At 34.1% G+C, this 27,167-nt stretch overlaps 1 protein-coding gene and 1 long non-coding RNA gene across 4 annotated transcripts in view; one reads left to right on the forward strand and one right to left on the reverse strand.

Moving 5' to 3' along the window:
* LOC118193715 (uncharacterized) overlaps positions 1–27,167 on the reverse strand; it is a 322,326-nt gene that overhangs the window by 16,322 nt on the left and 278,837 nt on the right. The window lies entirely within an intron of this gene.
* Pde11 (Phosphodiesterase 11) overlaps positions 15,136–27,167 on the forward strand; it is a 589,461-nt gene continuing 577,429 nt past the window's right edge. Inside the window, exons 1-2 of one of the 3 annotated variants that reach the window (XM_085820848.1) lie at positions 15,154–15,292; positions 24,881–25,041. In XM_085820848.1, coding sequence (XP_085676974.1) covers positions 24,978–25,041 — 64 coding nt within the window. In that variant the 5' untranslated portion in view covers positions 15,154–15,292; positions 24,881–24,977. Of the gene's footprint in view, positions 15,293–24,880; positions 25,042–27,167 lie in introns of all 3 variants that reach the window. The other 2 variants (XM_085820847.1, XM_085820851.1) reach the window with 2 other exon arrangements.

Here is a 27,167-nt window from a genome sequence, read left to right on the forward strand (position 1 = left end):
GATGATTAAGTTTTCATCTCCTTATTATGAAGCATGGAGGTAAAAAGGAAAGATTAGCCAAACCGACACTAAAAGTAAAGCACTACTTCTAAGCTTCGGTCACCATGGGGATGGGGTGTTTTTTTGTTTACATTCAGAAGCTCGTTTGACAGTGCTCTGATAGTATTTCGACATACGACAGTTCCATACAAATCGAAAAATGGGACACTTTCGCATGCAAGAAACATTCATAGTATGATGGATAATAGCAATTTGTATAGTTTAGTGACATTTGCGCAAAAATCACATCTTGGTTATTTTTCGATAACTAACAACAGCGATTTTGATTATGATTTTGTTTTATAAAATTCTAAGCTGTTGAACTACAAAAATATAGATTTTAACAAAAATGTTATGCTTAAAGAATGAAAAATACTTTACGGTACCTTTAAAATTGTATACGTCTTTCGATACCCTTGGTAGAGTATTCGCTACTTTTATTTTATGCTCTAAACGCCAAAATGTTTTAAATAAAATAATTTTTTTTCACATCCACATGTTATTGTAACATGTAATTTTTAAATTTTTTTAAAGGAGAGGCTATACTGTTGCTTATTTTAAACTCATCATTTTATTTTTATATATCTGAAAAATGATCGCTTTGGGATTACACGTTTTATTTAGTTATTATTATTTATTATATTATCAGAGAATTATTAAACTATGTAAAATCGATAAAAGAGGTATGGCGTGCACTGCCAAAATATATTTACTAGAAGATTTGAATTTGATGATGAATGCATCCTAAAACGTGTTTTAAGTCAAAAGTTTGAAACTTGATGGCTAAATGTAAATATAAAATTATGCATGTTAAAATATTTGTAATTAGACACATAGGTCAGATTGAGTTTTTATTAAATAGAGTAAGGCATGCAAGGGCTATCTGCGTAAACGAGAGATGCCATCGTGGAGGAATTTTGAAGAAAACTTTCCTTTGAGTGGATATTCAAAATAATGCATATAATTTTCATTCAAATTATATTTATATATATTTCTTATGTAAAACTTTCGGGTATATGTTAAACTAGTGTAAATTACTTTACTCGAAAAATATAGTGAATGCACAGAAATTGAAAATTTGCACATGCCTGAAATGAATAGTATGAAATATGTATGGGTATTTATGCATATACTTGCAAGAAGCATGTATCTGCCTTTGAGAAAATACGTAAATATTTATTAAATTATTTATAAATGTGTCTGAAATGAAGGATTTATTCATTCATAAGCAAGCGAAATTTACTGTGAAGAAACCTAATTATTAAATTTATCTAAATTTATAATGATTACATTTTATAGCTAAGTTGCAAGTTTTAAATAATATTTAAAAAAAATCCTTATTTTATTCCCATTCATAGATATTCAGAGAAAATTAAGTACCATTTAAAAAATTTCGCTATTAAAATAAAAGGTGCTCTAATTTGAAATGGACCGAATAGAGCATTAATTATAAATTGACTTATAGTTTTCCATTTGAAAGATGCCTCAGAAGCTAAAATATTTCATATTTGAGAAAGTATTTTAGGAAGAAGCTCCACAAATAGAAAAGAAACAATGCATAATTTTAATATTAATAACACAATAAACTTCGATCTTAATTTTTGTAATCCTTAACCGAATAAAATCGAATTACCTTACAATTTTTTCTAATGTAATTAACGAAAAGTTGTGAAAATATTTCATTCAAATTAAACCATTCTGAGCAAACTGTTCTGCGAAAAGTATAGCATTTAATTCCGCTCAAAATGAAATGTTGTTTAAAAATGTATTCTTTTCATATACGTAGGACTCTGAAGTGTTGTAGAAAAAGAAAATGTATACATTTATATGTATATTTATGACGTAATTACAAAATGTTTACATCCGATCGTGTCAAAACCTATTGAACTTAATGGTAAATTACCCAGTTTTGGTCACCACGTAGGGATCGCCAGTGCTTCAGATCAGGGTATGGAGGAAACCGGTTAGGGCCACTCCATCTTACTTCCTACCTACATGTGATCAAGATATTTGCTCCTTCCCACTCGAAATTTTCTGTTTCGAGTTTTAAGCAGCTTCTCTCGGGGTCAGTACTTGGGAGGTTGACCACCCACGTGACTGGCCCCAACGAATATTTTCTCCATCATTCAACTCCAGCTCGTCGGCCGACTCCGCCCACCTCGCCTTTCCGAGCAGCCCAGATGCTCGTCAAAATTTTTCATCTTCTAACGTTCGTACCAAGAGTACAGGCACCAGCTTCACCTGTCGGCGTGGAGGTATCTCCTTTGTAACATCTATTTACCAAGCCTATGGCACATAATCATGCTAATCAGTAAAAGGCGAGTACCAGTAAAGGCTGCCCTAGCCAGGATTATTAGATTAGATTTGATCTCGTGGGTAGGTGCCTTTATGGTGCAGTGGTCTTCACGCTCGGCGCGTGTTTTAGAGGTCCGTGGTTCGATTCCCGACGAAGGTATTTTTTTTTCTTAATTGTCATGGATCCGTTCGGATTTTCTTCATCTTGTCAAGTGCCGTTCACCTGCCAGATGCCTTTGGCCTTTTTCCTTTTGGTACCCCTCTCACTTATCCTTTCTCCGTTTTCTCTTCCGAGATGTTTTCCATTTCCAGATATCATTATGTCAGGTGCCCTTGGGCTTGATTTTTAATATACAATAACTACATGTAATCGTGCTAACTGCAGAAATCTAACGTTTTTCGGTTGCAGTTAAAAGTGTTTGCAATGATAGCTGAAAATGTAAGTAAATCAGTCAGTAAAATTAGAAAGAATTAACGACAAAACTGGTATTCTTAATTGATTCTGAAGTTCCTTTAACATCCGAAAGACCGTCCCAGATGTTATTGTACAATTATAGTGAAGATTAAAACGAAATCGTTTTCAATCCATGTTACATAAGATCTTTCATTGATATTTTGACTTCTAAGAACAATCTGCTTACCAGAGTAATAAAATGAGTCATTTTAAAAATAATTTTTTTAAAAACTCTTCTTACATTGTAATTTTTAAAACGAAATACCTATCCGAGGGTATGTTCATGCCAGACATTTGGAATGCACAGGTAGTTAAGCAACGATGCAACATTCTTTTCATCGGATATTTTTATTCTAATAGGAATATAAATGAGAATTCTCTTATCTATTTCGCGAGATTGCAATTTCTGCTAGGTACTATAATAGCTTTTCAATGGCAGATGGTATTTCGAAACTTTGTGATTTTCATTTATGAATTAAATCTACGATTTCATTTGAACAATGTAAAAAATCTGAATGATAAGCGTATAAGTTACAATTACAGACATGAACTAAACACTACTTGGGAAAGACAATTGGACAACTGATTCAGTGAAAATTTGCAAGTGAAAGTAGGGGATCTGATACATTTACTCTAAAGTTTTTTGTGGCTAATTTTAAAGGCAGACTTATGGTAATAGATTGATTAACATAAGAGTTTGTATATCAAAACGATTAAAGAATAGGAAAGGCAGACGAAAAAAAGCCCAATCTGAAGCTAAATCAGATTTAACGTCCTCTCTGCTGTTCGAAGGAAGTCTGAAAGGTTAGGCTTTATTTTTTTAATTTTTTGCTTTCTTTTTCGCAATTTGTTTGTTTATTTACTTATTCATAACTATTTTTACCAAGATAAGGCAACAATTTCATTGCCGAAATTTTGAGAACATTTTTCAAGAAAATCTTTAGCGTAGACATTTCTCTAAAGATTATTACGTACTTTGTATTTCCTTATCGGTTTAATAGCATTTGTAGTCTAAAGGGGCGTTTTTCCTGAAGGACTATTGTTTTCATTTTGCGATTTTGTGTCGATTCACTAAAAACGGCGAATCACTTTTCAAACTGTTGCCACAAAGTATTATCGCCCTGTGTTATATTTAAAGAAATTAAATAATGAAAAATCTGCAAAAATGTATATATATTTCTCGCATTGTGATAAAACGACGGTACATAGAGCCATCGAATGTTGAATGACGTAATCTTTCTACGAATATGGGCATGTGGAAGACCAAATTTGAAATTTATTATCGATTTCCTATTTTGTAAAAGTTTTACGAATTTTTGATTAACAAACTCAAGGATTTCAAAGCGAGCCAGGGCAACGTTGTACAGAAAAAACATTTTTATCTCCAGCGGCGTGAGTCTCTGTATCGGAAATTTTAAAGATATGCTCATTTTAAACTATTTTGCGATATTGCTGCCGAACTGAATTTTATAGTTTAAGTGCGAAAAATGTGATATTTTACACATAAATGTAACACACAAAATGTTAAAAAAACGTCCCTTTGGACGTACTTTTAAAATATAAAACCTTTTAGATTTTTTTTACAATTTTTCTTGGTACTTAAGTTTTATCCCGTCTACCGTGAAATGTTAAAAAAACGTCCCTTTGGACGTACTTTTAAAATCTAAAACCTTTTAGATTTTTTTTACAATTTTTCTTGGTACTTAAGTTTTATCCCGTCTACCGTGAAAACTGTTGTCAAGTAGTGCGATACAGGACTGGTTATGAATACTCATGATGTAACATCTGGGCTTTCAGTCAACTTGACTGATTCTCGATAAGCTACGTTTTGTTTTTACGAACACGGGCATAAATGAATTGTTACTGCTGTATTTTTCTCATGCATTTTGAAAAATATCATTCAAATTTGGAACCTACTTTCTGTAGAGCAGTATGCAGTGGATTATTCTCAAAATTTCGGGATCTTATTATCAAAAACATACGTAGTATTAATGAACATTATATCGTCTGCTGAATAGGGTCAACAAATCAGCAATGGAACAATAACTTGCGGGAAGTTTCTACTCATAGCCGTCTAAACAGAATTTATGTTGAAATCGGAGAGCCTAATAAAGTAGAAGAAAAAGCGGGTCGAGTACTGATTGTTTATTAAATAAAGAGGAGTCAGATACTTGAGAATTCTACAGGAACGATTGGCGCAACTTTGACTGAACCTATGTCGACTTTTATGGTTAAACAGTAGCCAACTTTCAAGGCCGACTGAATAGTACGTAAGTACGCATTTTCTTATTATATATAGAGGGGCCCACCAGCGGCCGAGCGGTGAAGTCGCTGAACAGTGGTAGTTCGGTCCGAGGTTCGAATCCCGCGAACGGGCTGGCTGCATGGGCGCCCTCGTGGCTTTCCCCATGTGTAACGTGCATACGAGCCAGTTTCCATTAGAAAGTCCTCCACGAAGGCATAGCTCCCCTTAGGCAGATAGCCCTTGTATGCTTTACCATTATTAAATACACCAATATTATATATAGAAGTGGCCTATAAGTCTTTTTAATGCATAAATATATTAAACTATCATGTGAGAAAACAACAAAATGTATATTTGTGCACCTGCTTTCTTCTCAGTTCTACCCTAAAAGAAACCACAAAATACTATATAAATGTAATGACACATTTTTATAACAATCCTACATCTGCAGCTTTTGCTGAAGTGTTTTGATTAGTTCTCGACCTCAGGATCATTCTCTACTGACAAACATTTTGTCGTTGCATCAGCGAAGTCAGCAGCGCAGTTTCTGCTAATTTCTGCTTGAAGAATTAAATGCATGCTTTCTAAATTTGAATTTTGACAGACGTTTAACTGGATGTAAACTTCGGAATTTCATGAATATTGAATCGCATCGGTAAATTCCAAATGATTGTAACAGAAGGTTCGAGGGTATTCGGTAATAGGAAATACTATGTTTTCGTAGAGAACTTTTTTAGGAAAATTTATATTTAAGCTAAATGTGACGGAAGAGAAGAAAATGGGAATGCCTGTTCCAAACAGCTGTTTCCATCTTGCCAAATAGTTTTGTTCACGAGTGTCTACAAAATTTTATCTTTCAAATTCAGTTACAAAATATACTCAAATAAATGCTTTTCCCTGATTTTTAATCTTGCATTGGTGTTCTTCCAAATTGATTGTAATCTTATTTTATCTGCTACTATTTATCCTCTTAAGGATTACACTGAATAGATCAGGCAAGTCAAATAGAAGTAACAGCCGTAAATAATTCTATGACATATTGTTTAAATTTCTAGATTAAAATGCATTATGAATAATTTCGTGCAGATTAAAATACAACGCAGATTAAATATTGCATTGTTTACTCTTTCTCAACAGGGTTTCGTGCGAAACCACGAGTAAAGGCAAAGCGATATGGAAAGACTACCAGTTAAAGATTTGGTCTCCGGTGGGATTTAAAATAAATGTCATTTTGGAAAATTAATCTGCTTAAAATTATGAATCCCTTTTTTAGTTTAAGTCGGTTGTTTAAAAGGAAATGATTATATTCTCTCTATAATATTTAAACATCGGGAAGAGGCAGAAAAAATTAATTTCAAAAAACGTAAGCCTAACCTATTCCTTACAGGGGAAAATGTTCCAAGTCATTTAAATTTTTAAAATGTATACCATGCAGTCTCATTTGTTCTGCTTTAAAATAGAAAGCTTTTACTGATATGCTTAGTGCTTTGTTGGATAAAGATGTAAAAATGTTTAAAACAATTTTTTAAGCTCTGAAATTTTTTTTCTGTATTATTCTGGTATCAAAGTTAGTTTCCTAAACAGAATCCCCTGAGACATTCATCGTATGAAAATTTAGCTAAAGTACACACACGGAAAACTATTCTTTGTTGAAATAAAAATTAACAATTATTATTGAATTATTAAAACGACAATATGAAGCATATGTACTGCAAGGCGAAGCTATTATAATTTTCACAGAAAAGTTCTTTTAAGCTTGAAAGTTATTTAAAATTTTCTTTTACGGCAATTAGGTTTCAAATAATTTTCAAGCAGTTTTGTTAAAATTATGAAATCTAAATTTTATATGTTCCTCTGGTCTTTAAAGTTATATTTTGGAACGCTTTGTATTCATTATACAAAATAACACACAAAACATTTGGCACCCGTACGACAAACATCTGATCGAAATATTTGATATGAAATTCGGGGATAATATTCAGAGGCCATATTTAAATTGCAAAGCGAAAAACTAAAATAAATTTTTTATTTTAGTTAGATATACATACAGACATATCGTTCGTTTATTAGTTTAGGAATTTTTTTCTGATGTTTAAAGCTCTTGTTTCTAAGTGACGAAATATGTGCAGATTATTTGAAAAATATTGATCAATATAAATTGTTTCAGAATGGAGTTCTTATTCACAGAATCTTAAAACAATACTATTTTAGAAAATACCGGCAGGCTTTAGTATTGGCACTCAGCCAACTCGTAATATAATTTTGCATTAATTAAAAAGAAAATTATTTGCAGTTTGAAAATTTTTCCACAATTACCAGAGTGAGTGAGTGAGTGCACCGCTATGATGGCTTCCGACCACAGACATGAACCAAACGGAATTATATACCATCACGGCGGGGGAGACTCCAGAGTAACAAGGTTGAATATTATAAACTAATAACAGTTTTTACATATTGTTAACTGCAAGGCACTAAGCGTTATTCTGGTTATCTGCTTTAAGTTCTGAACTTTTGAAACATTATAATATTATCCACGGTTGTTTCTGCTTAGGCAGTGTCCTGAGATTTTCTCTATTTTATCAAGGGCTATTCTGTTTTTGAGTGTGTTAGTCGTCCACATTGCCCAGGCACAGTCCGATGGTTTCTTCAAGTGCCAGGTTCTTGTATGTACACAATGGATGTAATAATGGTCCGTGTCGCCTTTCTCTACGCATTCGCAGAAAGGAGTATCCCTAAGTCTGAATCTGTTCAGGTATACTGGGAATGGTCCATGACCTGTCAAGAACTGTGTTAGGCTAGCACAGTGGGTCTTTATTTCCATGTTAACTTTGGCAGTAAGCGAAATGTCCTTCGTCCTATCTCTGCCTCTGTCCATCTACTTTGCCAATTTTGTAGCAGACTTGTCAAAGTTGTTCGCTTAATATGAGACCAAGGAAGTTTAGTTGGTCTTTCTAATATATCCGTGCAGTTGGCTGCTTGCTTGGCCAGTAGGTCAGCGGCTTCATTGCCTTGAATCCCTGTGTGAGCGGGAACCCATTTTAAAGTGGGTCTTTGCGAAATAGGTATTGTCAGAAGCTGTTTCTGAATTCTGTATACCAATGGACTCCAGCTGTTTTAACTTGCGATAGCCGCCAGACTTGATGCCGAATCACTGAGTATGGAGAATTTCTCCTGTTGACATGTGTTCGCATATCTAATTGCAGCACTGATAGCTAGAAGCTCTGCTTGGTATACCGAGTTGTTCGAGCCTAATTTCCTTTTCCACTCGAATGTTACAACTCCATTTTCTAGTTTACAGAAGGCGCTGCCCGTGCCGTTCTCAGTTTTGGAGCCATCTGTGAAAAGGTTATTACTGTACCTCTGAATTGGTTGGTCGTTTATACTGATACCTTCAGAGAGATTAAAAGCTGCTGGATGAAAGTTATTGCAGTTGTTTTGCTCCTCGTAGTCCGAGTGGTGATAACTATGACCCCAGAGTGTTGAAATTTGACCCAGCCTGGTAACCCTTACGATAGCTGCCTCCCTTTCTACTATCAAATCTAGGGTAAGAATTCCTGCTAGTTGTTGTAGGGCTAGTGTTGACGTGGTACGGTAGGCCCTGCATACTTGAAGTAGCTGCTGTCTCTGAATAGAGAGCAGGGACCTTTTCATATGAGAGGTAAGTTCGGCACCCCAGATTTCTGCTCCATGAGTTATTACTCTTTCTGTAATGGTTCTATGCCAAATTTTTAGTAGCTTAGATGAGATACCCCATTTATGTGAAGTCATGCGTCTCATGTTGTTGCTTAGGATGCTAATTCGAGTCTTAAGATTCCTGACATGTGGCATCCAAGAAAGTCTGTTGTCGAGTAATAGCCCAAGATATTTCAATTGGGGGAAACATTTTACCGGTATCCCATGGAGTTTAATGCTTGGGTTGCGTCTTAGCTGCCTGCTGCGTCCTATGAGCAAAGCTTTAGTTTTCTCTGCCGAAATCTGAAGCTTATGTGCTCTGGCCCATTGGGAGAACAGATCAAGACAGTATTGAGATCTCATTTCGAGGTTACTCCTTCCTGCCACAACTAGCATAAAATCGTCCGCATAGGCTATGATTCGAGCGTATTCTACGCTCTCAAACTGACGAAATGCCAAGTTTGCCACTATATTCCACAGTGTTGGTCCAATGCATGACCCCTGTGGGCATCCTCTAAAGACATTTTTGACATAAATGCCGCTGTCTGATGTTACTTGTACACTTCGATCTTGAAGGTACGAGCGAAGGATGGTAATAATGGCTGTTGGGCACGCCATGTTGTGCAGCAAATTTATTACGTCTGGCCACCAAAGGGAGTCAAAGGCTCCCTTGATGTCAATGGCTATTGCCAGTGAGTGCAAATTGTTATCCTTGTTCTGTTTGATAGTGGCCATTAAGTCTTTTATGGCATGTTCAGTTGAGTTGCCCATTCGGAATCCATATTGTTTGGGACGCAGGGCGTTGTTCCTTTGCAGGAAGAAGTCCAATCTGTAAAGAATTACTCTTTCCAATACCTTACCGAGCGCTAATGTAACAAAACTTCTTCAGAATATTAATAATGTATTTTGGACTTAAAACTTATTTGTGTGAAAATGTTTTCGGCATATCAAATATAATAAAATTATAAATTAAAGACACTAGTAAATCACAAAACATCATTTAAAAGCTTTTTGCGGAAAAAAAGCAGCCTCGAATTATTCTAATTTATTTATTTACTGAGTTCTCAGTGAAAATTGAATATGATGTCAAAAATCGCAAATTTTGAAATTAAATAAAGTCAATTTTTCTCTTGACAAAAGTCAAACCTTTTGTACTTTACTTTATGTAAAGAGTACAAAAGTTCTCTAAACATAAGTGTTGGGAGAGAAAGAAAGTGTAAAAGGTTAGTTTCGTAATTTTTAAAAAACTGATTTTTTTAAATTGTAAAATGCCAAAACTTGAATACTGGTGTCATTGAAAACACTCTTATAACTGAAACTATATATGTCTACGATCGAGGGTTCTGTGGGTAAAAGCAAAGTAAAAATTTTTATGGACTCGGCATATAGGTTAAGATAATTAATTAATTATAATAAAAGATTAGGGCGTTCTCTACCTAACAGAAGGGTACATAACAGAGGACTTGGAAAATGCTCTGCTTAATAGTACGCATAGAAAAAACTAGGGTTCATCTTTAGATTATGGTAACTTGACGATTTTTTGGCGAAAATTTGGCGACCAACTCTCCTACAGCAACCCTCTATTTTTTTTTCCCGCCGCCATTTTGTCTTCACGAAATAAAGACATGTTTCTTTTCTTTTTATCTACTGAACACTTCTTCCAACAATCTACTAGCCAAATTACACTTATGCTGGAAATTTTATCTAACAAAACTGCTTAATCATGACAAATATTCACTGCAAAATTGGGAAAATGTGCACAATACCATACTCCTTACGCGTTTTTCAAAATAACACATACACATAAACCATGTACACGTCGACTTATTTTTACTTAAAAAAAAAAAAATCCCAGAATTACACAAAAATGGCATAGCGCGCACTCTTCACTATATCCAGGTACACTGCTTTTTTTCTCATAAATTAGAAAAATTTCACGAAAATGCATGACAATTTTCTGAATCTTTAAACCCGTTAAAAAGAACATATATGAAATTACCTAATAACGAAAAAGTATATACCTTTTCCAAATATGAACATTTCCACGTATAAAATAAATAAAATATCCAAAAACTTTTACCTCTAAATTATCTATTATATTATAAACGTCACCAACGAATTCATACCGCAAACATTACAAATACTTAGTGTCAAATATTTAAATTATTTCCATGCACGTTTACTTCAACTAAAACGTATACCAAATTCCTACAAACATGAAATTCACAAAATAACTATAATTTAATTAAAATATAATTAAATTCAAAAACACTACTTCAAATATAAATAAGCACATACATTAAATTAATAAAAATTAGCTTACAATCCTAATTACTTTAAACTAAATCATTGCTAATAACAATTTTCCCAATAATACCAAATTACTTTACTTCCACCTTACATTTAGAACAATGCATAAAAATAATATCCTCAAATAATTAAAAATACTAACTTACCTAATTTTCTTCAGAATCTTGCTTACATGGTGGATACACTTTTATTATGGATTCAATAAAATTATTGAACGCTTTTTTCTGCGAATTTTTCCTCCACACTTCCTCCGCTAAATAAAAAGCAAAATTCTCTTTATCACATCTAGAATTCACTTTAGACAGCGCCATACAATCCCAAAATTATTCAACCCTACTTCACACAACACACAATGAAGCTTAATACAAAATAATATACAGCCACAGATATTTTTCCAAATTCTCCCCTTTTCCGATTAAAGAAACCGTAATTCGTCCATTAATATCACATGACATATCCCATGATCTCTCATTTCCCTCACGCAAAATAATGCGTAATCGGAACTGAGTACTGCTCACATTATTACCAAAGTCCCAGGTAGTAACCTTTATCGCCTCCAAAATGTCGCCAAACTACCAGTTACCATATTCTAAAGATCAGCCAAAAGTAGAAAACAGACGTAGAGAACAAATTCGTCGTCAAGATTTTAACCCAGATGGAACTACCAGTACTCAGCGACGTCACACGCAAGCATAAACTGCAAGTAATAAGACTCTTAAACAGTAATATTTATCTCCAGCCATTTTCAAGAGAATAAAAAAGGGATTTAGCAGTTTTCTCACACATAGCCTGGATACTGGCTCGGTTTTCCTTCAAAATTCCTCAAAGAAAACGTCCCTTCTTTGGGAGATAGACCTAATGTACCAGATGGAATGACATATGTTCATCCTTGCTGGCCACTGATTTTCTACTAGTAGGCAATTTTCAAGTGTGTGTGTGATTATGGCAAAGTCTCGAGGGCTATCTGCATAAGGGGAGGGATGCCTTCCTGGAAGACTTTGTATGGGAAACTGGCTCGTATACGCGTTCACATGGGGAAAACCACGAAAACGCCATGCAGCCAGCCCGTTCGCTGGATTCGAACCTCAGACCGAACTACCAGTGTTCAGCGACTTTACCGCTCGGCTGCTGGTGGGTCTAATTTTCAAGTAATTATTCTCCAATAATACTGCAGTTCTGTTTTGGATATTTAATATAATCCAAACGGCATGCTCATCAAAGTTTCAAAAATGGAAATTCTTCCCTCTATACTGTTATAATATCATCTAAAGTCTCGGCTGTGGTTTATCCTGTTAGTTTGAAAAACTAGTATTTGTTTGGTGCAAGGCGGAGGCGAGGTTTTCTTGAGCACACCAAGTTTTCAGGATTGCTTCAAAATTCATAAATTTGATTGCAATGTCTTTTTTCTACACTATTTTTTTGGTGTTTGCAACGCTTTATTCTTGACTTTATCTATTTTTATAGAACTTAAAAGATACGGACGGCTTTTTTATGATGAAGGCTCCCACTCTCGTGAAATCGGTTTTCGAAGAGCAAACATACAGTCTCGTTAAGTTTAAGAATATTTGGAAAGATGTCTATGAAAGCTTCGACAACGTTTCCGTAAGAACATGTTGGAAAGTAATGCCAGAACAAAGGAATTTGTTATCACTCATGTAACAGAAATCAAAATTCGTAAGTCCGTAAAAATTAAAATTCTTTATCCCTCACTTAAGAAATTTTAAATTCGCAAAGCGCTATCACTCCTCTCCTTCTTGGACTAACGAAACGGTTTTTCAAGCTAACATCATCAACTGTAAATGAAATTTACAAGTTTTAGATTACTTGTAACAATATAGTGATGTGATCCATTGAAAGCATCTGTCATTACTATCCAGTTTGAAATTTCCAGAGTTTTTGGATGTGAGCAACTTTCGGATTACTCTTTATTTGTTGATACATTTACTTCTACGAAATGGTTAATCTCTAGTCTTATTTAATATTCAAACATATACTAAACAAAGTAAAACTTAATGCATTCAATTGAGTAAAGCATACCGTGTAATTCGTTTATTGTAATATTTGAGAATTTTCTCTACCCACTAAATTCACTTATCTGCGTTTCTCAAGCTTTATTCCACGGATCACGAGTATCCTCGAAGTTTGTCCTGGTAGTCTTCTTATATTTCCAAAACAGACAAAAGTACCAAGCTTATTACATATAGTTGAAAATCTCAGAGTATGGAAATAACATATGGAAATAATGTATCACCTTTTTCACCCAAGACCAACTTTTCCTGAATATGATCAGCAATTACCTTACCTTGTAGAGCTTTCTTGATGCTGGAACGTGAAAAATGTGCAATGCCCTCGCTGTGACTCGAACTCTGGACTTCTCGAATACTCGCCGAGAATACTACCGTAACACCACGAAGACATGCTGGAAGGGAGATGAAAATACCTTAAGACCTATGAACATTTCACTCTAGTCTTAGCGACAAAAGAGGAATTTAAAGCACTATGGCAGTGGTGTGCTAATCATCATAAATCGAACCATAAAACCACTTACTCAAGAGCTAGTGTGCATAAGTGAAGTCACTAGTATGTGATTAAAGCATCCCATTATTGTTAGTGCTATCATTTAATTTTCAAGTAAAAAGGGGAAGATGGTCCAAACTCTACTAGTCTTTAATTATCAAAAACAAATATAATTTTTTATTCTATAAATTTAATTACTTAATACCAATACAATATTAAATTAATTTTATTTAATTATATTTTTAAAATATTAATATACTATCAGTAATATATGCTAAACAAATTCTTAACAGCAAGATGATCCGTAGCACATTTAAGTTTATAAAAATGGGCTCCGCTAAACGAGTTTGAGAAATGCTAACTGAACTAAATGATTGATTTGTGGTCTCATTTGTTATTACAATTGAAATGTGTAAGAAAAATTTTATTTTTCCTTTTTAAAATTTAAATGATTTTTGTCAATTTTCATTAATAAAACTAATTGTGAATTTTAACACTTTAAATTTTTAAATTCTCTCTGAATAAAATTTTTCTTCATTCCTTAAATTAGGGCAGGCTACATTTCTGTCAATCAAACCGTTTCTTGCAGAAGTATTGGCAGTATTCCATTGATCTTCTGACCCACCAGCAGCTAAGCGGTAAAATCGCTTAACACTGGTAGTTCGCTCCGAGGTTAGAATCCCGCGAATAGGCTGGCTGCATGGGAGTTTTCGTCTTTTACCCCCGTGTTTAACGTGTATACGAACGTGCTGAACGTGTATATGAAACTGCTGATCACTAGTTGTTCGACCCGGGATCAGATCCCTGTGAACGGGATAACTGTATGGAGTTATCGTGTAACGTAACATAAGAGTTGTATCATAAATTATATGCAACCCGGAAGTATTCCACAAATGCATCGCTTCCATAGGCAGAAAGCTGTGCTTGACTCAAAAATTTAAATAAATAATCAGCTTATTAGCTATTCAGGACTAGCTTTATTGTTTCTGTTAATCAGAATTAAAATCGGTTATTTAATGGAAAGATTAAAATATAGTTTAAATAAAAAGTATTTAAACTATATTTTAATTTATTTATTTTTATAATAATTTAGTTTAAATAAAAATTGTCTAACATGTGTCATTAAAATATGCGAATATTTGTTGTGATAAAACTTAGGAAATGCCTTCGTCAATATATATGAAATTAAAAAAGAACGCGAACATTTTCGAAGAGAGTATTAAAATATAATTCATAGGAATTGAATAATCAAGCACGCATATATTACTAAAATAAACTCCTAGTATTTTACTAAAACAAACTTCAAGGTTCGCAAATTTCTTTCTAAATAGAAAAATAAATTGGATTATATGTCATTTGTACCAAATATTTATCCCTAGAAAACATATTTTAGTAGAAAACTTCATAGAAAAATCCAAGTAATTATTTGCTTTAACAAAGGAGATCCGAAACCTTTTCTCCTAACGGGTTTTCACGCAAAACCGAAGACAGTAATGTCAACGACTCTTCTTGGCATAACGGAAAATAGTTTTCTCGCCAAATTGGCTCTCTTGGCAAGTTTTACTAGGGCAATCTTCTATTGATACTTTGCCAACCATTAGAGAAGAGATCATAATGCGCGTTTGTTCACCTTTTTCGAACTTCTGAAAGAAAGTGTAAAAATCGAAAAATATCAAAACAACGTAGGGTTTACTTGTGTTTAAAAAAACAAGGAAAAAAAAGAGCGTGCACCGATATCGTCAACATGCGGCGAGTGCCACGTGAGTAGAGTTTTAATTTTTTTCCTGTAAAGTTTGTTTCGTTTTTTTCTGCTTCATTCTTTCTTCTTTTCGGATTACGTTTGAAAGAAAACACGCAGAGGATTATGGGTGAATTTTATTTTTGCAGGTGAACTGTTAATTACATTTTTAATACTTAATGCGTCGGCTAATAGAAAATAAATAAAAAGGGGCTTATATTTTTATGATTCAAAAGTATCATTGGTGACATATGAAACTGAAAACTATAGAATAACAACTATTTTTCGGAAGAAATATGCGATGTATTTTATTTTTATAAAACACTTCAATTGTATCATGTTAGGTTTTAAATTCTGCATGTTTTTCAGTAAATATTATTTATTAGTTTATACATAACTATTAAATTATCAAAGAATTGTTATTTTTATGTTTAATGAATTCTTACAGAATTGTTATTTGATTTTCGATTGATTTAATAACTATTTCTGAAAATTAAAAGAAAATTTAAAAGCTCAAAATATGAGTAATAATTATAGGGAAAAAATAACCAAAATTTTTAAAAACACATTATCGTTTATTTAGTTCTTCATTAAGAATATTTTCAAATTTGATCGCTTACAGAGTTTGTAATTATTACCGTTTTAATCAAAAATACATCAAGAATAATTTAATATGAAATAAATTCGTTAACAATGCAAACTTAGTGTGACAAAATTTGTATTTCTGCAGTAAAGATGCTATAATATAACATCTTGAAAATTTACTATGATTTCTTCCGAATCAGATTTCAATTTAAAATCTTGGTATTCAGATATGACAAAAAATCATCTTTCTGAGTTCAATAAACCTATTTAAAATTTTAAAAATTTGGTGGTTAGTGACTCTGATTGCTGTACCGAAAGACTCGAGTTCGAATCCCGGAGATGGCAGTAAGTAAATTGTCTATCCCTTCATGGGAGGCAACGATAGCACACATTTTAGATAACCCCCTTATTAAAGTGACTGCCGCTTCCGGAGTCAGTAGTAACCAACGCTTATAATGGCTAGTGCCAGCCAATGGAAATAAAAACAATAATTTGAGATTCCAGGCTATAAATAATTTCATTCAAAAAACTAAAGCAGAGGAAAAAAAATTACTTTGCATTAAGGAATACGTGAGAAAGCCGAATATTATAATGCACTGCAGCAAGTAACACAGTAATTTTTTATTTATTTTCCTCCCAGATTGGGGCTCATCAGCGGCCGAGCGGTAAAATCGCTGAACACTGGTAGTTCGGTCCGAGGTTCGAATCTCGCGAACGGGCTGGCTGCGTGGGTGTTTTCGTGGTTTTCTCCATGTGTAACATGTATACGAGCCAGTTTCCCTTAGAAAGTCCTCCACGAATGCATCCCTCCCCTTAGGCAGATAGCCCTAGTGTGCTTTGCCATAATTAAATACACACACACCTCCCAGATTGATAAGGAAATGTAGCAACTCTGTGAAAATTTCCGATCTCGTATTTTAAATAGAATTCATATTTCATAAGTCATTCTAAAATGAATAGAATTTTCCTAAACTTTTCATCCCTTTTATGATAATATTGTCGAGTGTGGTTTATGGATCCTTGTACCACTTCCTTTACCTTTCAGAATACAGTAACCACAAAAAAACATCAGAATGTCTAAATAACTGCCGCTTTAATTCCTAGTTATAATCGTAGGTGGCTCGTAAAGTAAATATAGGAATTTTACAATGTGTTTCTGATTTCTTAACGTTGTTAAAAGTGTAATTTATTTCCCGTGTTAAATATTACTTCCGTTCAGCTGATTTAAAAATTTTTTCAGTTACATTACGTAACTTTAGCTGTAAAAAGAATTTTAAAAGCTGGGCTATTTGTTTATTTTATGCAGGTTTTCATAACAGTGTTCAGACAATAATTTGATTTATGATGCTACTCTTATTATTCATGCAATTATCAGAGCTTCTGGATAATTACACTTTTCCATCTTCAGGAATGTGGGACTAATATTACGGAAATATTCTGACGATGTGTCATATCTGATGATATTCTGTAGTTACGATGATGTCACATTTGATGTGCTCAGTTTATATCGAATATTTAGAGAGAATTGCCTTAAGAAAGTTGTTAGTTTCAAGAATACAGCGCTGAAAGGTTCTTGAAAGTAGAGATCTTTATTGATGAAAAGTAGTATATCTTGAGATACACCACATTTCTCACCAACCAGAAGAGATATTATAGGCCGGAACATTTACGTCTTTGGCGCGAAATTATGCAATTTTATGGTATTACTTGTACTAATTATTAGAAAAAAATAATGATCATATGACATAGCAAATCGCATCGTAGCTGTACACTTTTGTTAATTATAAAATTAAACTAAACCATAAAAGAAAATAAAAATCGAACCGCCAATTAAAGGAAGCAGGGTTATGTTTTGCCGGAATGCCAATTTCAGATGGATGTTCTAAGGATAAAAACTGTACCTGTAGTTTGGCTTAAGAAGAAAAAGTTCTGTTTAAGATGGAGTCTTTATATGTTTATGTTTTCAAAAATCTAAATTGAATTTATTAATGTTATGAAAGAAGGATTTTTATTTGGAAGTACCTTTGTTATTTTCTTTACTTCAATAAAATTGCAGGACTAAGAATTTCGTTTTAGTATGGATCACGAAAAGGAAAAAGGATTTTATCTGTGGAAAAATATGAAGTTGCCGCCAAGCCATGCTGTTTAACATCTTTCATTTGTCTTCTGAATTACAAAGTAACAAAATGGGTCATTTGAAATCAGTGGCTCTGTTACACCGAAAATTTATTTCCCCGTATTAAAAGAAAGTTACATTTATGTTATTCGCTTTTGAGAAAAACCTTCTTCAATGAGTTTTTCAATTTGAAAGAAATCCGAAAAGGGATTTTAATTTCCCCTTTTGATAAGGGGAAAAGGCCCTTACAGCGGCCGAGCGGTAAAGTCGCTGAATACAGGTAGTTCAGTCCGCAGTTCGAATCCCTGCGAACAGGCTCGCTGCGTGGGCATTTTTGTGGTTTTCCCATGTGTATTGTGTATACAGGTGACAGGTGACGGAGGACGCCTGGTGTTTAACAGAGGTAAACAGGCATATGTCCCGCGTCCTCCACTACCCAAAGGCAACAACTCCTTGGAGCCGCAAGAGGCCGCACCGGGAGTTTACATAAGATTTAAGAAAGGTTTACAAGGCCATACAGGGGCAATTGTTTGACATAAGATGGTGGATTACATATGTGGTTGAGGTGACATACAAAGTACATTACATACTGAATAACACATAAAAATACACAATAGAAAACAAATACATACACGAACGCAACCAAGTAAATACATAACACAGCACATATACACACACATAACACATAAAAGAAAAACATAAGCACATATAATATAAAAGGAGGATTGCATACCCAAGAATCACTCTAGGACGTGGTACATATCCCAGAGATAAATACTTAAAGTTGTTTAAGTACATAATGCATAGTACATAGATATTTAGTGCATTACTTACTACAATGCTTATTACGTAAGATATTGTATATTAGTACAACTATTTATTTAGTACATTATGATGACACATTACACTACACAGTATTAACTACAAAACGCATTACTTAAGATATAATATACTAGTACAATTATAAATTTAGTACGATGTGATGACACTATACGTAATACTATACTTGATACAGTACGCAATACTTGAGACATTAGTATGCAGAACATAGTGCACGGTGCCTTGTGCGAAAGTATGTACAGGATGACACAGTACTTAAAATATAATGCGCTATACGTAATACTTAAGTCATTACATCCCTTAGAACGTCCTTCTCGAAAGCATCCCTTTCCCTTAGGAAAACAGCCCTAGAGTGATTGTCGTTATTAATTCAGCCAAACCTTTTACTAAGGAAAACAATGTCAGTCAGCGTTTGTTTTATGAGATGTAAACGAGTATAGATTAAATTATTCAAAACAGGCTGGCGTAGGGCAGTTTTACATAAAATTGAACTGTAAGTAGCAATGTATCAGTCTGAGTAGCATGTTATCGTATTTTAAATCCCTTCATTACACAGCATAGATAGTATAGCTTGATTATCGAATTGAAAAACAGGCAAGCAGATAAAATGGAGTGTCTCTATAAAAATTTTAATGATTTGCTTTATAAATATAGTACTTTTGTATGAATCTCGGAGAAGGCATGGATGTTTGTAAGCATAGAGTGTCTGCGAGGCAAGGGATCACACAAAATACACGGCGAGACGAGTGATAGGAGATGAGAAGTTGGAGACTCTCAAATCCCACGCTGGTATATTGCCTCTTGAGATTCCAAATAGGGGTGGAATCTTTGCAGTTAGTAAGGCCTAAGTTTCACCTAATATGCCTACGAAGATGCAGAGATGCCAGCCTTGCTTCAGTCTGCTCCTGTTTAGATGCTATTCGCGTTGACCAATTAATAAGGTTGAGTCGTTTTTAGGGAAAAACAGATTTATTAAACTTTGTTTTCTCCTTGATAACCGCTCAACGTTGGATTTGTTTTTTCGATAAGTTTATTTTATGTTATACTATTTCTAATAATCTTCTAATAATCTATTTGTTTCAGTAACTCTTCATAGATTTAATATAATTAGGTAAATGCAATCAATTCATCTTAGTTTTATTTTTCTGTAGATAGTTTCAATATTGGACTCCCAAAAGTAATCTTTTATGCCTTAGTCTTTAATTTTGAAACCAGAAAGACCCATCTCTTTAATTCTTTGTATTTTAACATGATATACTTCACCATGTATTGTTGCTATAATACATAACTAAACATTTTTCGTTAGGTTTCGATCATCTGCAGTCACCAAATACGACTCTTAATTTTCCTTTTTTCAAAGATTCTCAAGGTGTATTTCATCGCTTAAGATTATAAGGTATTTCCTCCCTTTTTTTGCATGCCTTCATGATGAAACAGTAGCACACTCGACCCGTATGAGAGAGGTCTAGGTTCGAGTCCTGGCGAGGGCATTGCTCATTTTTCACATCTCCTTCCTCGAAACAACCTAATGTCTCTACAAGATCACGGAAGAAATCTGTAAGGCTTATGAAAGTATGGATTTAACCGAGTCTTAATTTAGTAACAGTTTAGTTTTTTATTATTTTAATCAGATTTCAAAAATTAATTTAAACATTTATTAGAAAACTTGATAAAATGTACTCAAGACAAAATTTTCATATAAATTCTCTTCAAACAGTTAATTCTAAAATGAGATTCAGGTACTTAGATAAACTTGAAAAATATTATTAAAGATAAAAATCCTGAACATACAGTAATTTGCATCAATTTTTACACATTTACTATAGTTATGATGTTTTCATAAACCTCGAGATTAACTGGTTAAGGGTACAAAACAATTTACATCGTTAGACATTACGAATAGTTGTAGCGAACGGAGCAATATTTTTATCTTTCACAAGCGTTTACTTTACAAGCATTAAGCTGCACAAGCAAGTTTAATTATAAACGCAAGTGCATGTTTTGAGGTAAATTGTTCTTGTCTCTTTCGTTGTAGCAGTTTCGCTGTTACTGCCTTTATGACTTCAGTGATTGTAGTATGATTTTAGTATTGTAGGGTTGTTGTAAGACCGTTTCATATTTTTCATTTCCTCCTTTCTTAGTATCAGCAGCTAGGTGGAAGATTTTATTATTTGGTTTTAAAGAAGAGTTGCTAAAATTAGAATTGAATAATATCTGGGAGAAGTTAACCACTATTGTCAATGCAGTTTCTTTTATAATATGATTATATTACTCTATGTAACCCATCTTTTTTTAAATGTAGGTTTTCCTAATGGTAAATGGCAGTAAAGTAAAAAATTATTAAAACATTTATCTTAGAACAATTGCAAACTCTGTTACAAAATATATTATTATATTACTATTGTTCAAGCAGGATAAAATACAGTATTTATATCAAATAACAAGCGAAGATTCCGCAAGCGAGAGCAAAAATTGCCTTATAAGGTATTTTCTCCCTCCTTCCAGCATGCCTTCGCGGTGGAACGGTAGTACACTCGGCACCTATTCGAGGTGTCCAGGCTCGAGTTTCGGTGAAGGCAATGCATAGTTTCACATCTCCTGCTTCAAAATAATTTCAATCATCCATGCCTTTTACGCGATACAGCCTCAGGCCTGACGATACGGCACAGATAACCACTATAAAGATGCGGGTGACATTTATTTTCTAGTCTTGTATATCAGTCATGTCAAATTCAGTAGCTCTGGTGAGCCAAATATTCATCAGTGTGTAAGAGTGTGGGTGGCAAAGGAAAAACTGCAATTTTCATATATGGTATTGTGTTTGCACAGTAAATTAAATGTATAAAATCTAAATTAATACTGCAGTTTTTATTAAAAAACGTAGAATGAACATAATGGAATACAGGTGGTTAGGTGGATATCGATTGTTTCATGATTGATACCTGGCACCTTTTTCCAGCATCAAGCTTTATTGAATGTCTGGAGATATGCTGCTGGCACTAGTAATTTTCAGAACAGAAGTCAGCTGAATGTTAGTAGTTGCCTTGAACTAAAAAGCATCAGCTTTGTATAGTAAACTTTATTGCTATTCTAAAAGAAGAAATATTCTAAGGTAGGAAATTCTTCTTCACCATTTTTTTGTGACCATAAATGGCGCGTTTCCGGATCGACTTTTTCTAACAAAAAATAAATTAGCCAAACATCTCTAGACGAAGCTTTTTCGCCAAGAGATTTTAATCCACGGATAACTTCATCAGATGTATCAGATAGTTTTCTTAGATTAACAGAATCAGCGCTAGTAATTTTGGGTTGCTCAAGAAGTGTTCTAACAAGCGACATTACAATTTGATTTTTTCTATCATAACGATTCATCAATTTGTCCCAAGCCTCATCGTATGTAGTTTCGGAAATCGTCAATTAAAATTTTGTTCATCGCAGAATGTGTGTTCTATTTGCAAAGCAAAACACCATACTTTACTGCATGAAGATATTAAAAGTAATAATGTAGTTGTGTCAAATTCATCTCCATCTGATGAACAAATTTCTAATTCAGATGAACAAAATAATATTTCGAGTTTTTCTATGCAGGGTCTGAGTACTTCATTTTTACCAACGGCGGCAGTAATAATTTACGATTCTGCTGGTCAAGGTCATGAATGTATCATTCTTTTTGACAGTGGAAGTGAAGCTTCTTTCATCAGTGAATCATTTATTCGACAATTAAATATACGCAGACAAAATGCCTGTATTTGCGTAAAGGGACTTGGTGATTCTGAAGCAGCTTTGACTCGTGGTTATGTAAATGTAAAATTGTTTCCGAAATCTGAGTTGAAAAAAAATGGTGTTTTAATACAAGCATATATTCTTAAAAAATTAACTTCGCATTTGCCTTCAGTAAAGATTGACAGCAAGGAACTTGATTATTTGAATTCAATTAATCTTGCAGATCCGAATTTCAGTACGCCCAAACAAATAGACATGATAATTGGAGCTGACTATTTCTTTTCTCTGCTTCAGCCAGGGCAGATTGTTGGCTATAAAAATGTAATTGCGCAAAATACTATTTTTGGTTGGGTTGTATCAGGCAGAATTAAAACAGAAGGCAATACTCCGCATCCCATTAGTGTTAATCGCATTAGTTTACATATTGAGGATAACGTCGATGCAACACTTAAGCGTTTTTGGGAGTTGGAAGAATTAACGTTCCAAAATCAGAAATCAACGATTGAAGAAGAGTTTTGTGAATTTAAAGCATTTTAAAGAAAATTATCGAGTAAACGGAAATGGCAGATTTGTTGTCCGACTCCCCATTTTCAGTAATGCTGAAGAGTTAGGCGACTTCAAACCTTTGGCTATTTCTCGTCTTCTATCCATGCAAAGAAAATTTGATTTAGATAAAGAACTTGGTAGGCAATACAAGGAGTTCATGCAAGAATACGAAACTTTAAATCATATGGTTCCAGTTGTTCAGACTGAAGAAAATAAGCAAGTATATTATCTACCGCATCATGCTGTTGTTAAAGTGAGTAGCTCTACCACTAAACTTCGTGTAGTATTTGACGGTTCATGTAAACCTAAAAATTCAGTTTCTTTGAACTCGGTTTTAGGGGTAGGTGCAACACTACAACGAGATATATTTTCAATATTGCTCAACTTTCGTATACATAAAATAGCTTTTTCTGCTGACATAGAAAAAATGTACCGCCAGATTTTAGTAGATACTGAGGATCAACATTTACAAAGAATTGTTTGGAGAGAATCTGTTAATTCAAAAATGCAGACATATGAATTATGTACAGTTACTTATGGCACTGCATCTGCACCATTTTTAGCAACACGCTGTTTGTGGCAAATTGCTTTGGATGCAGAACAGGATCATCCTCATGTATCTTCCGTTCTTAAAAACGATTTCTATGTAGATGATTGTTTATCTGGAGCAAACAGTTTAGAGGAAGCAGTTGACCTATGTTCTAAGCTTTCACAGCTATTACAGAAACGTGGATTTAATTTAAGGAAATGGAGATCAAACTGCTCAAAGCTTCTCGAAAATTTATCCATTGATAATCATGAAGAAGGTGACCTGGAAGTTCACTCAGATGAATGTGCCAAGACTTTAGGGCTGTTTTGGAACTCTACAGAAGACGTATTTTTATTTAACATTTCTATGGATTTTGGGACTGAAATTACTAAAAGAAGGTTCGTTTCTCAATCTTCTAAAATCTTTGATCCTCTTGGCTTGCTATCACCATGTACAGTCAAGTTGAAAATGTTTTATCAGCAATTGTGGTTTTTAAAACTTGACTGGGATGCCCCACTGCCTAAAGAACGGGAAGAGAAGTTGCAGCGACTTCAAGAAGATCTTAAGGCTCTCAAAAATGTTAAAATTTCGAGGTGGCTTCAAACTACGTCTAACCACATCTATCTGCATGGTTTTTGTGACGCGTCAGAATCTGCTTACGCTGCTGTTATCTACTGTGTTCAACCAACATCTCACGACAGAAATGAAGTCAATTTGGTGGTTCCTAAAACCAAAGTTGCTCCCATTAAACAAGTGTCCATACCTAGACTGGAACTCCTAGGTGCATTGCTCCTTTCCAGATTAATCAAAGCTGTCCGTAAAGCCTTCTCGACCACTGAAATTTTCTTTCACGCTTGGACTGACTCTAAGGTTGTTCTCTGTTGGTTAGCAGCTCATCCTCGAAAATGGAAGCCTTTTGTGGCAAACAGGACTTCAGAAATATTAGAGGCTATTCCCTATCAACAGTGGAGCTATATTTCGTCGAAACAAAATCCTGCCGATCTTCCTTCTAGAGGAATCGATCCTAAAGTTCTACCGAACATATCCCTATGGTGGCATGTGCCATCATTCTTAGCGTTCGACAGTTCAAATTGGCCTCTACAATGTTCTGTCAGTAATGAGACTAACAGTGATGCAACTGTCTTAACTGAACAAAGGACAAAATCAATTTTTTGTACAACAGCTTATTTGACTAATGACACTCTGGACAATTTATTTCAGAACTGTTCTTCTTTATCTAAAATAGTTAATATAATTTCTTTTTGTTTAAGATTTATTTCTAGGTGCAAAGAACGGGTCTTTGGTTCTGAAGATAATAGGTTAAAAAGTCCTGCAGTAGTACCTTCATCTAATGAAAGGCAAGCAGCTATGAAGTTGATCATTAAATGGATCCAGTTTGTGCACTTCCATAAAGATATAAAGGATCTCAAAAGTAATTCATTTTTAAGTCCTAAAAGTGTTTTAAGCTCACTTTTTCCTTTTCTAGATGATGATGGTGTTTTACGGGTGGGAGGTAGGATGCAAAATTCTGACTTGTCATTCAATGCTAAGCATCCCATAATTATACCAGGTCAACACAGGATTGCTTTGTTGCTTGTTAAACAATATCATGTAACTTATATGCATGCAGGGCCCAGTTTACTAGCTAACATTTTAAAGCAAAGCTATTGGATTGTAAATGGTAAGAAACTTATTCAGTCTTTTATCCATAAATGTATTGTTTGTCACAGATATAAATTGTCATCTAATAATCAGTTAATGGGAAACTTGCCAAAACAAAGAGTAACACTTGAGAGACCATTTTTTAGCACAGGTATTGATTATGCCGGTCCTGTAATTTTGAAATGTTACAAAGGTCGTTGCTTTAAGACCACTAAAGGTTATATAGCTTTGTTTGTATGTCTAGCTACCAAAGCTTACCATATTGAGGTAGTTAGCGACTTAACTGCAGATTCTTTCATTGCTGCTCTTAGGCGATTTGTATCGAGGCCTGGTACCCCTCGATACTTACTTTCGGATAATGGTACGAATTTTGTTGGCGCAAAAAGAAAATTGTCCGAATTGCAAACTCTGCTAGTTTCACTTAACAGCAATGAATTGATTTTAAATTATTTGGCTGAAAATACTATGGAATGGGAAATGATTCCACCTGCTTCTCCCCACTTTGGTGGTTTGTGGGAATCAGGGATCAAGTCCATAAAATTTCATTTAAAAAGAATGATAGGAGAGACAAAGTTAACATTTGAAGAATTAACTACTTTACTAACTCAAATTGAAGCTGTGTTAAATTCACGCCCCTTATCTAAAACTAATCACAATGATGTAGGTAATTTAGATGCTTTGACTCCATCAGATTTTTTAACTGGGGATGTTATTATTAGCATCCCAGAGCAGGATTTTTCTAATATTCCCAAACCCACTTTATTAAAACGATGGGAATTATTACAGCAAATGAAACAAGGCTTTTGGAAGAGATATTATAAGGAGTATTTAAATTCCTTACAACAAAGATACAAATGGAAGCAACAACTTCCAAATTTGTCTTTAGGTGATATTGTATTAATTAAGGAGGACAACATGCCTCCTGGTGTTTGGCCTTTAGGTCGCATTGTTGAAATCCATCCAGGAAAGGATGGCAATGTTAGAGTTGTTACAGTAAAAACTGTTAATGGTTATTTTAAAAGACCTATAGTAAAACTTTTACCATTGCCATTGCATCGGGAATGAGATCTATTGTTAATGCAATGGTAAGGGTGGGAGTTAATGTTGGATGCATATTTAATATTTGCATTTCTTTTTTTCTTTGTATATTTTATTTCCTCACTGCTTAATTTTATGTTATGATTTTTGCAATAATCTTGTTACTGGCAACGTGCTTTATTTACTATTAAGTTTGTGTGAGTGGCAACAGTTGTTCATGTTTATGTTTCAGTAGAATAGTGTTCTTAGCCGCACTGCGCTGCAGGCAATTTTTCTCTTAAATATTTCTTCTTTTAGAATAGCAATAAAGTTTACTATACAAAGCTGATGCTTTTTAGTTCAAGGCAACTAGTTAGCTAGCCACTGAACTCAATTTTTGCTTTAAAGCTGAGCCGCACTGTATTTCTGTTAATTACATCTTTAAACGGGTAAGGGATTTTTCGCTTCCTTACCGCATGCTTTCGTGGTGTAGTTAAAAAGCAACATCCGTTAGCAATCGGAAAATCCAGAGTACGAGTACTGGTTGAAGGATTGCTGAGTTTCCATGTGTAAACCTAATAGCTCTTACAAATGAACTGGCACCTTTCAGTTTGGGTGCGCTTCCTTATTCTAAGCCACCCTTACGAATTTTTCTACCTTTTCTAAGAGAAGCCGAATCTTCCTGAGAGTACAGCACTTTTATGACGGGACGTTTTTATAAGAACGTCCCATTTCAAGAATGTTTTCTACATCCGAGGCAGACATTCGGCGGAGTTCCTGTTTTTATTAGCATATAATAAATTTTTCGTTATTTTCTAAAGATATATCGAAGGCCTCAAAAATGAGTCGAGGGCCACTTGCGGCTTACGAGGTTATCCC

The sequence above is a fragment of the Stegodyphus dumicola genome, chromosome 7, assembly GCF_044657685.1.
Source record: "Stegodyphus dumicola isolate Sdum_Otavi_A_Nest chromosome 7, ASM4465768v1".
NCBI classification, from domain to species: domain Eukaryota; kingdom Metazoa; phylum Arthropoda; class Arachnida; order Araneae; family Eresidae; genus Stegodyphus; species Stegodyphus dumicola.